The 16326-nt window shown below is 37.7% G+C and overlaps 1 protein-coding gene across 8 annotated transcripts in view; it reads right to left on the bottom strand.

Annotated features, from left to right (window-relative positions):
• cadps2 (Ca++-dependent secretion activator 2) overlaps positions 1-16326 on the bottom strand; it is a 135212-nt gene that overhangs the window by 99956 nt on the left and 18930 nt on the right. For all 8 annotated transcript variants that reach the window (XM_036576158.1, XM_036576159.1, XM_036576161.1 and 5 more), the window contains exon 2: positions 11169-11282. In XM_036576158.1, coding sequence (XP_036432051.1) covers positions 11169-11282 — 114 coding nt within the window. The remainder of the gene's footprint in view (positions 1-11168; positions 11283-16326) is intronic.

Below are 16326 nucleotides of genomic sequence, written 5' to 3'. Positions count from 1 at the left end.
CTGAACCACTCCTAAGTGGGCATGATTGGCTATTTTTCCCCTTACAATGGTTCACTGCATACATGCCAATTTGACGGAGGTGGAACATTATCATTAACTGTAGAATTCAGACTGGTCAGGTTCCTTAGATTAGTGAGGCAAGAAAGGACAAAATAGGAGCAAAGGGGAGCAAAGCTAATGATAAGCACAGGGTGAAATGAACTGACCTTTCCACCACTGAAAAAATGATTTTCCTTTTAAGAGGTGAAGTTTGCTTTTGATTCATTTTGTGCCTTGTCATTTCAGGCAGCATGGTGAATTATAGGTTGTTCTCAGGGTGTTTATAGACCAGACTAGACATGAATCGCACCAGCTCAAAGGACTTCAAGTTGCTTGCTTGCTGATTAGCAGGTTTTCAGCCAAAGTTTTTGGCATGTGGTATAACTGCACAAATAATAATGAAAAAAAAACAAACAAAAACAATAATAAAATAAAAATAAACATGCAATGTAAAACGGAACCAGACTAATTTAGTCTATACAAACAAAAAGGAACCGCTTGTGAGAAGCCTTGATTGTATGCCATAAAGACACCGTTTATGGAGACATACTGATGGCACACTGCGAAAACACTGACATGTTAAATACTTGCAGAAGGCTGAAAATGGCAGCTCCCTCATCTGCACACAATAGCGCTATTATCAGTGATGAACATTTGACAGACTTTTACAAAAAAAGAATAGAAGGAGGATACTGCAGCACAGTACTGCCATACCGCTTAGTTTTCGGGCATATGTAGATCCAGTTTTTCACAATGAGACAGCACAGCACATACAGCCTAAATCCTCTATGCCTTCTTCTCCATTCTCAACCCTCCAAACCCTGCAGTGCAAGACGCGGCTGCTCCTGATAGACGGTGAATATGTTAGTTGGCCTAGTCAAACAGTGGTCACATCACATTAGCCCACACACATAAACATGCCTGCTGACAAAATACAACACCATAATATTCTTCTATTGGGCAGGAGCTGTGCAGGAGAACACTTGCATGCAGATATGATGTACAGTTTTGAATATACGCATCCTGCTTAGTATTGGTTTTATATATGCTTATTGCTGTAGCAGAATGCTGTCGAAAAGCTCCTCTCATTCTCCTCATGGTTATGAAGGAGTTCTCTAACTGATCCAGACACATAATCAGTAACATTCCTTTCCAAACTAGCATGCCGTTTTCACTGTGTCAGTATGCATGTTTTAGAGTTAAGCATCACCACTTCAAAAGACGAACATCATACTTTCATTAGAGCACTGATCTGAAAGTGCTGCATCTGATAAGATACAGATTTAAAGAGCTAAAAACTCCCATAACTGATTATGTCAGCTGAATTCGAAATGATCAAAAACAAGCTGCAATAGTTTTTGTGAATCTGACTAACATGACTGCCAGCTGTAAATTTTCAGATCTTAGTGTCTGCCTCTTTGAGTTGCACTTTCTGTGATCTGTTAAAACTGGTAGGAACTCAACAGAAACTCTAACTAAACATGTTAACTAAACATTAAGCTGTAAATAAAACTGAAAAACACTGTTTCTAATGTCAGTTTCTCCATGCAGCAATGCATCAGTGTGACAGTCATTCAAAGGGCAGCTCACTGCTGTAGCTCTGTCTCAAAGCAGAGGATGCAACTGAGGAAGGCTGCATTTCTTGGCTGTTATGTCACTGAAGTCTGTTCCATTTTGTAGTATCTTTCAATGTGGCCGAGAAACACGTCCTTGGCTAGTAAGAAATTGAAGGACACAGCTGGTGTAACCTTTGAGACCTTCAGTCACCTATAATCCTCACACAATTTGAAAAAAGGTGGAAACAGCCACGGGTGGCGAGGTGCTGTGGCACCACAACTTGTAATGAAGTGAAACTTTTAATTTAGGATTTTTAAACGTAAGCTGTAAATGTGTTTCATTGCTTATGTCAGTAAGTTATGACATCAGTGACATGTCTGCGACAAAATGGAATATTAAAAATAAATTACACCTAATGATTTCATGTCTGTGATAAATAATTATTAATAAATCTCAAGTGGTCCCAGTGGTACTAATAACTGTTAACTTTTTTTGGTTGGAGCATCAGCGGGATTCTAAGTCATGATCTCCTGATGCTAGAATTTAATTTACCAGTTCAACCTCTAGCAGTGAGCATTCCTTACAACATGAACAGTTTTCCTCATATCAGAGCTGTTGAATCTTCTGTTCAGTAGACTATAAAACAACTCACCAAATATTGGTGCTTTTTTAATGGCAGAATTTTTGCCAATACTGATATCCACAGATCTTCAATATCAGCTGATATCAGCCAACCTAGGCCCTAATTTTCCTAGCATTACTCACAAGGACATTTTGAAACAAGGTGACTTGAGGCAACCCTCAACTTCTGTTCTGTTCTGCCAAACTGAATGCCACACAGATGGATTCTACATCAGCACTCTATCTTCTAGTATGTCCTGAAGCCAACTAAATCATCACTACAGAAAAGAAGATTTCTGCAGGGCCTAATCCTCCACCTTTAATTCACAGCACAAGCTATCGCAATCGATAAATGCAGCAGTGGCAAGAGAAGTATCTCTTTGGATAACAATCTGCGGAGAGTTCTGACTGTTCGGCATACCATTCTATGTAAACTACTATTACACAGCCAACTAGAATATTGATAACAGTGAAAACCAGAAATGCTAACCTCAGAAACTTTAATAAAAGGAATAAAAGCGAAGATTCCTAAAGGTTGAGGACAAATTCTATTTGCTGAAGAGACCACAGCTCTGTCCTTAGGTCTTAAATCCAACAGGTTGCTTGGTAACCTGGCTAGTCATCATAAAAGTGTGATAGTGTTCTGTATGTGTATGTGTGAGAGAGACAGAGCGAGAGAAGGGGAGTAAGATGTGCTCAGATGGATGTGGCTGGGCATTAATTTTGTATTAAGAAATAGAGCAGCACACTATATGGATCTGAATGAGAAGCTCCTTTGTTTTTCTTCTATGAAACATATAGAATTCTTCAAGAGAGCTGTCTTAAAGGGTAACACATCAAGCACTAGAATCTGATTCATATTTAATAGCCAGATGGACGTCTGAGACTCTGGATGAAAAGAGCACAGCCTATCCATATGAGAGCTAAAGAAGACTGACATCTCAGCTAGGCTAGTTTTTTAAGTTAAGTTCTTCAGTTTTGAAACATCCCACTTGTTGGATACTCACTGGTGTCAGTCAACTTTTTTATAAGTGTAACTAAAAAGGGCCATTTCCTACATTTTTATTGCATTTTATTTTTTTTTACCACTGGGGTCCCCTTATAACATTTATGCAGTTTTTACGGTCATAATTTAAATATATGACCATTTCCAACCTCTCCTGATCCTTTAGAATTCAACGGGTTGTATCTGTTACTGTGACTTCAAGACAAATATAAGGTAAATGAGCAAATTTGTGCCTAGGTTCTATATATGGACTGTATGAACTGAGTAATGATGGCATATTTTGAAACCTCAACGATGTGTATATACTACATCAAACTCCTTTATTTAAAAAAAGCAGGGGAAATTTGGCTTTTCATGATATAGACAAAGCCCATGGGATATTTTACCCCCAGGACTGTGTATAGTTGGGGAAAAAGTAAGTAGATAAACTTAGGTTAACACTGTGTAGAAGCTAAATTAACAAAACAGAAATTAAATAATAAACATTGCAGGTCATCCGAACATAAAAATTAGGGGACCTGTAAACAAATGGATAAGCAAAGAGTCCTCTTAAGCAAAAACAGACATAGTCACCTAAATCTATAAATTAAATGGGGAAAATGTGGAAAAAAACAACACACAGCATCTGGTGATTAGCCACCATGACCCAACAGTTTAAATGCACTTTGTAATAGATTCTCTCTGGAACCGTACTGTACTGGAAGGAAGAAACATCATTCTTCCTAACAATATCCACTCAACTGTGTTTTAATGATGATGTGGGAGAGTGTTGGTGGGGGAGTGCTGTCTAACATAGTTTGACAGTCCAAAATAATCATCAAACTATTCGTGCCCTGTGGATGCACTGTCATCCTGGAAGAGACCACTCCCATCAGAATAGAAATATAATGATAAAGATCATCAGTCAGAATAGCACAGTAAGCCAGTTCATGCCAGAAAAATGCCCCCAACAGCATAACAGAGCCATTGCACCCCCTCACTGTAGGGTTCAAGAATTCGAGCCTGTTTCTTTTGGTGTACGCTGCACATGCACTCGCCCACATGTGAAGAATAGGGCGAAGGATGATTCATCTAATCATATCACTTTTTTCACATCTCTGTAGAATAATTCCTATGTTTTTTTGCACACCAAACTCACAAAAGGTCTTTTGTCTTTGTAATGAGGTGTTCATGTTCAGTAACACTACTATAATATCCCTCTCTATGGATGACTGTTCTTGCTGACACAGTCTGAGCACATCTGTATCACTCAACAATAACTTATTCTGACAACTGAAGAATCTATCGGTTGTTCATTCTACAGCTACATCAATGAACCTCAACTATTATGACTACCATTAAAAAATTATGTGTAAAAGGCAATTTAACCATCAGGAAGACATTATTCAGAAATTAACTGCTCAAAAACGTTCAGCAGTTATCCAAGTCTGAACACTTGCTTGTCAGTCTGGCGCAGTGTCTATTAGCATAAAACACTGTAAGAGTTCCCTTAAGAAAACTCTTAAGGGACACAAGGTTATGAGAGTTACACAAAAGACCTTTTAAAGCCCCCTTAAGATCTTTAGACGGAATTATAATTGATGTTTTATGGCTAGTAATGTGAAGCTTGTGTAAATGTGATTGTCATGAATAAATACATGAGAAATTGTCAAATTAATGATTACAGACTGGGTTACACTATTATAAGCAGTATTACATTCATTGTCCAAGGGGCTCCTTTGTCCATAGGGAATACAGGCCTAGAACTGCGGTGAGCTTTCTTATGTAAGTGCTATTCTCCATGACGTCACAGGGTGCAAGTCTGGAACCATAACATGCCCAGAAACCACTGCTAAGCCTCTGGAAACTACAGTCAAAACTTTTCTCTAACCAAAGACGATTTTATGTAATATACCAGGTGAAGGAACGCTAACCCTTAAGGAATGAAGCTAAGGAAATAATTTAAGTCTTCTTATGCAACTGGGACCAGCTGATTAAGAGGTCAGGTCAATGACTAGTGGACATGATATTGACTCTAGACTCCCTGCAGCACTACAAGAAAAACAAAGATTTAAGGCCTTCAAAAGGAGATAAGCTAGAGATCCCACACAAGACAAATGTTAGATAACTGAGTGCAAATACCCAATCATGGTTTATAGAGACATGCTTCAAGGTATGTTATCTCCTACAGCACTACCTAAGGCCAACGTGCCCAAGGACATACAGGCAATGAAGGCTTTACTGTACAGAGGCTTCAGTGAAAATGATATAGCATAAGTACACATATAATCCTATATGCAATATACAAAATGCATGATAAACACTATATATACACTGCATTTTAAACCTATTTGGACAGTGACACCTTGTTGTTTCAACTCTAGCACATTAGCACACAAAAATGAAACAATGATTGTGAGGTTAAAGTGAAGAATGCTAGTGTTAATTCGAGGGAATGTATGTCTACACTGGTTAATTCATATGGGAAGCACATCCCTTTACATGAACACTTTCCCTTCTCATAGGAACAGTAACTGGATAAACCAACTATAGTACAATTGTCTTTTTGGCAATCAAAGACTGTCAGGCGCCAAAGACATCTCTATATGCTCTGTTGGGTCCGTAATGCAGCCATTTTCAGTTTTGTGTATTCAGTCTTGACTTCAGTAAACAAAAATCATTCTCAGGTCAGGGGCTTGACTCCACAAGACCAGAACATTTGGACCTGAAAAGCTTAATGCTACAGCAGAATGTTTAGGATCAATTCTGAGCTGCATAGTGAAGTGGCATCTAATGAGTTTTAGGAATTTGGTTCAATTTGAGCGGTTAAGATGTTTCTATATTCTTCAGAATTCATTCTTCTGGTGCCATAGCCAGTCACACCATTACTGAGTCAATTCCACTGGCACCATTAATGGTCCATGCTACCAGGGTGGTTTGCTTTGGATCATGAGTAACTCATTTTCCCCCTCCACATGTTCCTCTTTCCACCACTCTGGTACAGATTCACCTTCATCTCATCTGTCTGTAAGACTGTGTCTCAGAACTCTAAAAGCCTTTTATGTACTTTTTTAGCAAACTGTAAGCTCGCCCCTCTGCTTATCTATGGTTTGCATTTTGTACTGAATCCTTTGAGGTCATACAGGTTTATTAATCTCTGTACTGCAGTCTTTGATACATCTAAACCTACACCCCGGAGAGTTTTCCTGATCTATTCTATAGCTAAAAAGAGTTTTCTTCATGATTTGAAGCATTTACTGGTCATCCAAAGCCATCTACCAGATTGCTTGCTATTGCTAAGCTCAAGAGCAAGTTCTTACTTTTTAACAAGGGCTGCAAAGAAGAACTACAATGATAACGGATTAATTTACTGATTTCTGCTTTAAATAATCCAATACTTCCAATATAATACTAAAGAAATAAGAAAAGGATTTCTAACATGTACAATACTGCGCAAAAGTCAAAGACCACACTTCATTTATTTAAAATCTAGTCAAAATGGCCATTGAAGGCAAGTTATTCATTTTTCAGGATATATTTCTGAGGAGATTATGCATAAAATAATCCATTTACATAAGAAGGGGAAAACAGTAGTTTCCAAAACTAGAGATCAAAAAATTATTAAAACATCTAGAGGCACTCATAACAATTGTGTAAGACCTCATTGACCACCAAAACTGTATGTAATGTAATAAATGTAATGGATTTTCTCTCTAGGCAAGGGAGTTCCCATGGTGTCTAGTTCTGACATCTTGCCAAATAACGTGCTAGACATTAACCAGCAGAAGAATTCCAGTTTGAAAGAGTTGGAACAATTTTCACACTTGCACATGAGGAAAATAATGTGCCTTTCAAAAATGGATATTTCTAATTAAACTTATATCACAGAGTCTGGGATTTCGCTGTAGCTGTTCTTACTAACAGTTTCAACAGTTTTAGACAAGACAATAACAGACAACCATGCTGTTCATTCCACTAGCTAGCTATGTCATGCCCAGGGTCATCCATGTGCTGCTCTTGATAAACTATGCTCCACCATCTTTCCACTGTTTTTCTTCTGTCAGCGAAGTGATAATTCTAAGTGTGTAAGAAATTTGTTTTCAAAAAGAAATGAGGTGTGCCAAAATGTTTTGAAGGACTATACAAAAAGTTCATTTTTACACACCTTATTTTTTGGTTATGTCTCTGATATTTCAAGCCTATGATGGTCTAATTTATATGATGGCTAAATTTGCATCAAGAGGCAACACTAGACTTTTTTTAGATCTCTTGTGCAAAACTCATGATGAAACAACACACAGCTCACCAAGAAACAGCTGGGCAACAACTGTCCATTTACCTTGGGTCTCCTAAAATGGGAAGACATCTGTAATTTCTACATAGTTTATCATATTTAGACATATATACCCTCAAATTAAAACATCCTGTGCTTTAACTTCATAGTTCCTGTTCCATGCAAATCCAAAGTGCTGGAGTACAATCCCATTTCAGATTAATTACAGACTGCACTGTCATACATGCATTACAGTATATTTAGATAACATGCAGGCTATTATAATACAATCAGCAATATAAAGCTCTAGAACATATGCAGACAAAATGGATTATTGGATCTGTGGATTGATGGATGGACGGATGGATGGATGGACGGATGGATAGATAGATGGATGCAACCGCTTCCGCGGCGAACCGCTGTGCAGTAAGAAAGCTGTTGTAATTAAGAACAAGGAAGCAGAGGATTCTTAAATTAAATATTACCCACCCTTGCATAACTGTGTTAAAAGGGGATAAAAAAACATTTCTGTCAGCGTGTGAAATTTATGTGACAACCATCACCAAAATGTTAATTAGCTGGAAATTAATCAGCTTTTATGCAACCATGATACCAGTCATGAATACGCAATGAGAGAATGAATCAATAAATATCACCTATAAGTGAAATAAGAAGAAAATAAATCAATACATTTCAAATTTATGTATATTTCATGGTGCACAAGCTCTCTAGTGACTGGAATATTGTTTGAATAATGTGCACTGCATGTATACAGAGATCAAATTTTTACTGTTCACTGAGACTACATAATGCACACCACCACAGTATAGGCCTGCATGGCTTGGAACTGGCTTTGAACATTAACATTAAGTGAAAACCTGGGGTGGGGGGCGAATAAAAAATACACCTTTCTCCTTGAACATGTTGACCCTGGAAGCAGTATCTTCAAGAAACTTGCATTCCTGAGCCATACCTGTGCAATGTTATGTTCTTGTACTCGTAGGATTTTCCATTTTCCGCACACTAAAATTTGAAATAGGACCCTGGCCTATTACGTTCCTGTATTTTAATGAAGGAAAACACACACATGCACTCCCCAAAGGAGCTGGTACAACTTAGAATTCAACAGTCTGTTTACAAACCTAGGAGAAACCAATGTAGCGATGTGAACTCCATATTTCAAAGTTATGATCATAATATCTATGGCTGGACACATTTCCCTGGTGACTCACTTCTACATCTTGTGTGTTTTTGGCATTCAGAAAAGGAAAGCATATGAAGTGCTTTGATAGATGTAAGATATCCACTGCATAACAATGCGAGTGACTTTGATCACCCAGCTCATATCTGCACAAATGACTATCAGGGAAAACTTCAATGGTGTCCTTCCCATTCTCTAAAGAAAAAAAAAAAAAAAGACATATGATGTGATGTGGCACTCTTATTACATGCTATCCTGTGCATGTTCTGATGCAGATTTCAAGAGAAGAAGAGCAAATAAAGAAAAAACAAAGAAAGAAATGAGAGAGAGTGTTAGAGAGAGAGAGAGAGAGAGAGTTAAGGCTGAAGACGCACACAAGTGCTCTTGTTTAGCATCCCACACATACCACTACAGCCCATTGATCTCCAATCCTTTACCAGATACTTCTACTAAGTACAGCAAACCAGCACTATGAGCTGAAGGAGGAGACTGCTCTTTAGCACTGATCCAAAAACAGCAGATTCTTCATCGTTTCCTTTATTAGTTTAGAATGTTAAAGTGCAGGAATATGTGACACCACTCACTAAACTAATGACACACGCGTCAGCTCAACTGTTGAACACTCTGATGATAATTTGGGAAATTTCCAAAGCCATCTAATTATGATCGCCTAAACTTACCAGTGAACATGAAACATTAGGAATCTAATGTTTTTCTATTATGGAGTGAACAAAAGAAACAGTAGCAAGTAGATGAGGCCATAGCCAACACCCTGTTTTTGTTGTGGAATATTAAATACTTTAATACGAAAAGACAGGACTAGGGCTGCGTGATATGGACATAAAATGCGATTTTGGATAAAGTTGTAGGATACTGCAATGACGATATGAAAAGCAATAAATTATGTATAAAAGAGTATGTCGGATGGAGTGTGCAGAAAGTACAGACACCGATTTCTTTTGGTGTGTGTGTTATTAAAGAGAAACTGAACTAACCTTTATGTAAAATACAACATTACAAAAGCTCCTTAAGAAGCTCCTTATGGCCAGATTAACCATGTAGCCTATAAGCTCCAGCCTAGAGCCTTGCATGCACAGAAGGTCTTGCATCAACAGGTAAAAAAAAGTTTAAATCTTAAAGAATATTAAACTTCTTGGCCAATTACTTCAACCGTTTTTACATCATCTCACAAGATGAAGGGGTAAGGGTGAGAGGGAATATGAAGTTCGTTTAGTATTAGGCTTCATTTTTTCATTACGCAGGGTTTAATAACTCTCAAGCTTCTGCATCTTTTCTCATGCTTTCCTGCTATGCAAAAGAAATCTCATGGCAGTGAATGGCTAACCAACCTACACTCTGCACTTGTGAGCGATTACGCTGTCTGCATGATGACATGCAATTGGGACATATCATAGGCTATTGCAGCACCAAGTTTTTATGTCACTAATGCAGCCAGAGTGTGTGAGCAGCACAGACACATGCAACACACAGTTTGTGATCTTATGTACAAAAACAGTGGTTTACCACTCGTGCTGTGTCACTTCTAGTTTAAAAGTCTAAATTTGGGATACAGGCATCATTTGATGTAAAACTAAACAAATAAATAAATAAGGTGCGGCCGGCAGCCAACTGGCAGTAGAGGTGAGCCGATAACTGGGAGGTTTTGGTTAAAATCCCAGGCTTGCAATCAGTATCTCTGGTTGTGCCCTTGGCTAAGGCACCTAACCCCCATAGCCCCAGGCAATGCTGCTCAGCTGGCCACGCTGTACTGCTCCTATACCAGAAAAGGAAGGTAGCTGCTTTTGTATCAGGGGACTGCATTAAACTAACAATACCTGCTGTTGAGCTAGCATAGCAGCAAGAGTGTTTTTTATATTTGGTGTATCATCACTGCAAATTTGGTCTTAAATTACATTAGAAGTGGCATTAAAATGCATCACAAGCATTCAATTTAACTTGAATACGCCTGAAACTAGCTTGTGTTTGGCTATTTCTAACATCTCATATATCACTGGCCATTATACCAGAAATACCTACCATATAGGTGCATTTTGTTACAGTTACTGACAGTAGCCCATCTCTTGCAGCACAATTTATAAGTCCCCTCTACCACATCCATTAGTGGAAAGAGACCACCACTGACCAGATATTATTTGGGCGGGGGATCACACTTGGCACAGCAGTGACAGCAATACTAATGGCTGGTAACTGATAATTCAGTGTATATTTTACGGAAATATATTTTTAAAATAATAATTAAAATACATTAAACAATGAAACAAAAATTAAAATGGTAAATGGAAAATGGCATAGAATACGCATAGAAAAGACAGAAGTAATGGAATGTGAACTGGGATCGTGGACTATAATTCATTTTAGCCATGACTGAACATGCATGATAATTAAGAACGTGTGTTTCCAGTAGAAGGCAGGTGTAAAATAAATAAATAAATAAATAAATAAATAAATAAATAAATATTAGAAAGCCTTGCCTCATAGTAACTTCGCACAGCATTGCAGAAAGCCTCATCGGCTACAATCTGCGTATCTCCTCTCAGGAATGCCTGAAAGCGCTCCTTTACCGCCTGCAATTGTTGCTTGTTGAGCTGAAAAAAAAAAAAAGACAGAAAAACATTAGTGAAAAAAGGACTATTGAGAACGTGCCAGAATGTTAATAACAGAATACCTTTTTAGAGACGTGCATGCATTTCTGCTGATCTGCATGATTGTTATAGCAGTCCTCAAAGCCCAATGGTTTGGAAGATAATATTTGTGTAAATACTATTAACATCTCTTCAGTTCATTGACAAACAACTGGCAAACTAAAAGAGTTATGCAAATATATTAATCATAATTCAAAGAAAATCAGCATTTATACTCAAATCCATCTTCAGCCTCAGAGACTTTGTTTATAATGGCAGCTGGAGTTTTTTTCACCTCATGTTTCAGGTTTTCAGGTACAGTGATTAGCTTTTATTTATACAGTCTCAAATGAGTGCACATCTACATCTACATTCACAAAGCCAAACAAATAACCCATAACCATCTTAGTTCTTTAGTCATCAAAGGCTAATGAACAGAATCATAAAACAGGCAACATTATCCTGTGTAGAAATATTTATAGGAGGGCAATGTGTAGGAGGTAGTAGCTTTGCTGTTGATGCTAACATAAGCAGTAGGAAGAGTAGTGTGACAAGGGTCTATGGAAGAAATAAATGCCATACAGTAGAGAAGGAGTGGACGATACGTCACAGCACTAAGATATTTTCATGATATACAATATGTAGTATACAGTTTTTCTGTGGTTCTATGGTGAATGAATGAATAAAATAATGGTATAATTAGCTGATGTCCAGTCATTATTATTTGTTTCATTTTGTTATATTTTTAATGATGATACTTGCAGTTGTTAGGTGTTCTAGAGGTGCTCACCCACAATACACTAAGTGACATGCATCATGGTGTAATTATCAAGACAATGATAACATATTGTCATATTGCCCAGCCCTAAATTAGACACACACACACACACACACAACACGTTTCAGACACATAGTGATCACACAAATATTGTCTTAATGGGGAACTTTGCATAATTCAATTATTGTGATGTAAACAGTCATTTAAAGTGGTCTGATGTCCAACGGTTCACTGTAGAGGAACTTACCAATGCAGATTTCTTTACAATGGTTTTTCTACCCAAACCAGGAGTAATGTCTACAACACAAATATAAGTCTTCTGACTTTTTATATGTATTGTTGCTAATAGCAGTAAATCCAAATAAATATGTTTTTATTTAACCTCACAGTGTCCTGCAAGTACTTCTCCACCACATAATTCACACAGTAACTTTCTGTGAGGGAGATTTTAGAGGAATTCAACACATATATCAAACCTCAGAATACATGTGTAGGTTCACAACGACTGTTTACATCCCAAAGATTAAAGATTTTGATCAGTGGAATTCCCCTTGTGGAAGGAGAGAGGTGGAAACGCTGATGATCTCACTATGAAGGCATACTGATTCAGAGTTTGGTGGAACAGTGGAAATATTTTTGATAGTATTATCATTTAGTAAACTTATCCTATATTCCTCACACATTAACAAGCTTTTAACAAGCACCTCCTCACACATTAACCACAGAGCAGCAGACAAGCTCACACTCTTAACTATTTTTCTGCTTGAAATTTGGTCTCAACGTCATACCAGTTTGTATTTACTTCCGAATATTCTCTGCAGTGTGTAAACAGAGGCTCAGTAACAATTTTCTGATAGTTTCTGCCACTGTCTTGTTTCTCTGAAGGAGGAAGTGAAAGTCTCTGGTGGAGCAGCACTAATGCAGCCTACAGACAGCGACAGTCATTAAGAGGTGCAATCGAGCGCAGGGATGTGACATCAGCAGCCAGCAACAGCGCAGCATTCACTTCTCTCACGTCTGCCATTCACTCACATGGCGTTGGTGTCTCACAGGCTCTCTCTCTCTCTCTCTCTCTCTCTCACACACACACACACACACACACACACACACACACACACACACACCTCTATGAATCACCTTCTGCTATCTTCCTATACTGAAGAAAAAACTTCCACTTTCTTCCCTTCTTCAGTTCAGTAAAACACCACCCTGCCAGTTGATTCTCACAAGCATGTTTCAGTCTCTCTTGTTGTATAACTATTATAGTTGTGTAAATAATTTAAAATATTGTAACACACAAAGTTTTCTAAGTGAAGTTAACACATCTTCTACAGAGAACACACTTCTGCATGTTTTGTTAAAAACATACTAGAATAAATACGACTGTGGCACATTTCGTATTTTATGTTTATTTTTTTCTCCAATAGTTTTGTTCACTGTAGAGGATGTGTTCACTTATTTTCACTTAGAAAATCAACAAAATGTAATTTCCCCACGGGTGTTCAGCTGAAGTCTACATCAAACAATTGGGAAAACATTTCACTTTTAAAACTACAGCAATTGGTCATCTCAGTTCCCAAACACTTACAAAGTGTTAAAAGAAGAGGTGATGCAACATAGCGGTAAACTTTCCCAGCTAAATATGTTGCTGGCATCACATTGAAATTGGGCATATATTTTTCAAAAAACAATACAACTTCTCAGTTTCAACATTTGATGATTTGTCATTGTACTATTTTCATTTAAATATATAGTTTAAATGATTTGCACATCACTGTATTGTGTTTTTATTTACATTTTGCACAGCGTCCCAACTTTACAGGGCTGTACAATAGAACCCATAGGGCAATTGTTGAATTCCATAAATAAATATGTGGGACAAAACTGTACATAAAATGAAATCAAAACTGAAAGCATTATACTCCAACGGTACAGATTTTATGATGAAACTTACATGAGAGAATCTTTTACAAATGCTGCTCTTCTTTACCTTTCAGATGAAGCAACACAGTAAAAATCAATTCATGTTTCTGCTTTTGCTGTCACTACGTGGTTTCCCTGCTATCCATGTGCAGTCAGTTTATTTTGTTTATTTTTAGGATCCCCATTAGCTGCTATTGTGATAGCCGCAGTGAGGAGGTTGTGAAAACTTCACCCACAGCTCTACACTGGAAACACACTACCACAAATCCTTCCCTCTGGAGAACTAGCCCCATCTCTAAGCGATGGAGTTATACAGATTTACAGCTTAATTTAAATGGTTTGCATAAATATTTAGTGACAGAATTCAGCAACTGTCCAATGGCTTATTACATAAATATGTTTTTAGTCAACTGGTTTTCTATTATTTTCCAAGTACAGGAAACGTGGAGAAATTACTGTCTGTGGTAATTGAGCCTTTTCTACAGATGGAGCTGACAGAATTATGTTAAAAAAAACACAGGAGTACTCCTTTAATACCCAAGAAGGTTGGCGTTTCCATAAATAAATGAAATTACTTTGGCTTTAAAGCTGATAGTTTTGGATCATTTCTACTGGTATATTTGTCATGAATGTTCCCTCAATGTAAAGGGTAGCTGTTTTTGAAAGGTGTAGTCGAAATAAATAAAAATAAGGCCTGACAGTGACTACATGTTTCTTAATTTAGAGCAGACACAGTTCAAGAAAAGAATATTCCATGAATGTCAGAGGAAATCTCCCAACACAGGACACTGAGCTTCCACTTTAATATGTAGTGCATCTCTGTTGAATCCAGCCAGCATTAATGGACAACTTTTCCAGACAGGTCTATGATATTTTGCTTATAGAGACTGTTTCAGTGAAATGCTCCCCAGCTGGCCTGTCAGGCACACTCTTTTCCTCTCTACTCCTTTCCTTCCATTGATGCTGTTTTGCTTTACCACTCCTTGAGTATGACAATCCCCCGTATCGTCATGGCAACATTACCCACCGCGTGGCAAGAGTCAGTTTCTGAGGACCAGCTAGGCAACAGCACATTAAGTGCAGCGTTGCTGTTCTTTATGAGGATGAACATGGATAAAACTAGCACCACTGGACCTGCTGTCTCCTGAAATCCGTGAAAATTAGAGGAGTCGAAGGATTATAAGCAGTAACAGCCTGAGCTGCTATTAAATATAAACTGATTACAAGATTTCCTTCATATCTTCATAATATATAGCCACATATGCAAACACACACATAGAAAAGGTGGGCTTTCTGTAAAGCAGTACATTCTTGCATACTGTAACATTTGGCTTATTACCAAGGGTGTACCAATTACTTTCTTGGAGAAAAAAAAACATGTCCTTCAAAATAGAAGCTCGCCCTCACTATGAACCTAAGGGTTTCATGCTGACACAGTATGTGTGCCATGAGTACAGTTGTATGCAAATGTTTGGGCACCCCTGATGAAATGTCATGCTTTGCTGATTTTCTAAGTGAAACTATGTTAACACTCCCTCATCAGTGAATACACTGATGCACATTTTAATGCACAACCACTTTTACTTGCTAAATTTAACATATTAAAATAATAAATATATAAAACAGAACGCACGGCCTGTTCAAAAGTTATGGCACATTTTATACTGTATGTTTTATTATTTCCCACGACGTTAAACTAAGCAAATGAAAATTTGCAGAAAAATGCTTTGTTTAAGTTTGTTCTTTGCAGAGGATGTTTAAACTTATTTCGCTATGATAATCAATATAATTTAACGGGGGTGTTCAGACTTCTGCATTTGACTGTACGTGGAGAACAGAACATCTAAGACATACAGTTTCATCTTCGTTCTATACATAAATCGATCTCTGGAGTTGAGTTGGAGGTTTTAAGCAGCACAACAACAAGAGGCCCCACCAGCACACAAAAAGCCATGGTGCATCATAGTCTTCATCCTTAATTAAGATTAACATTATGTTACTAGGCAAGCCAGATAACACATAACTATAAACCTTTGAATGTCTATTTCACAAACACCTCTGAAGTAAAACATAGAGGAAACTATTAACGTTTGTTCAGAAACACACACACACACACACATATATGATAATGTCAATGAATAGGATATGATTTGGGAGCTTAGTAGTCAGGAGTAGTCACTCAAGTTAACTGAAAAAGCAGTTCACATCAAACTTTAAAAGCGGTAAAACTCAATCTTGTCAGCATCAAAGAAAGCTTGCTGTGTCCTCCCTCACACACTGTAGTGAGATGTCAGAGCTACAGCTCAG

This window comes from Colossoma macropomum, unplaced genomic scaffold, assembly GCF_904425465.1.
Source record: "Colossoma macropomum unplaced genomic scaffold, Colossoma_macropomum, whole genome shotgun sequence".
Lineage (NCBI taxonomy): Eukaryota > Metazoa > Chordata > Actinopteri > Characiformes > Serrasalmidae > Colossoma > Colossoma macropomum.
This window is presented reverse-complemented; position numbering and strand designations above follow the sequence as displayed.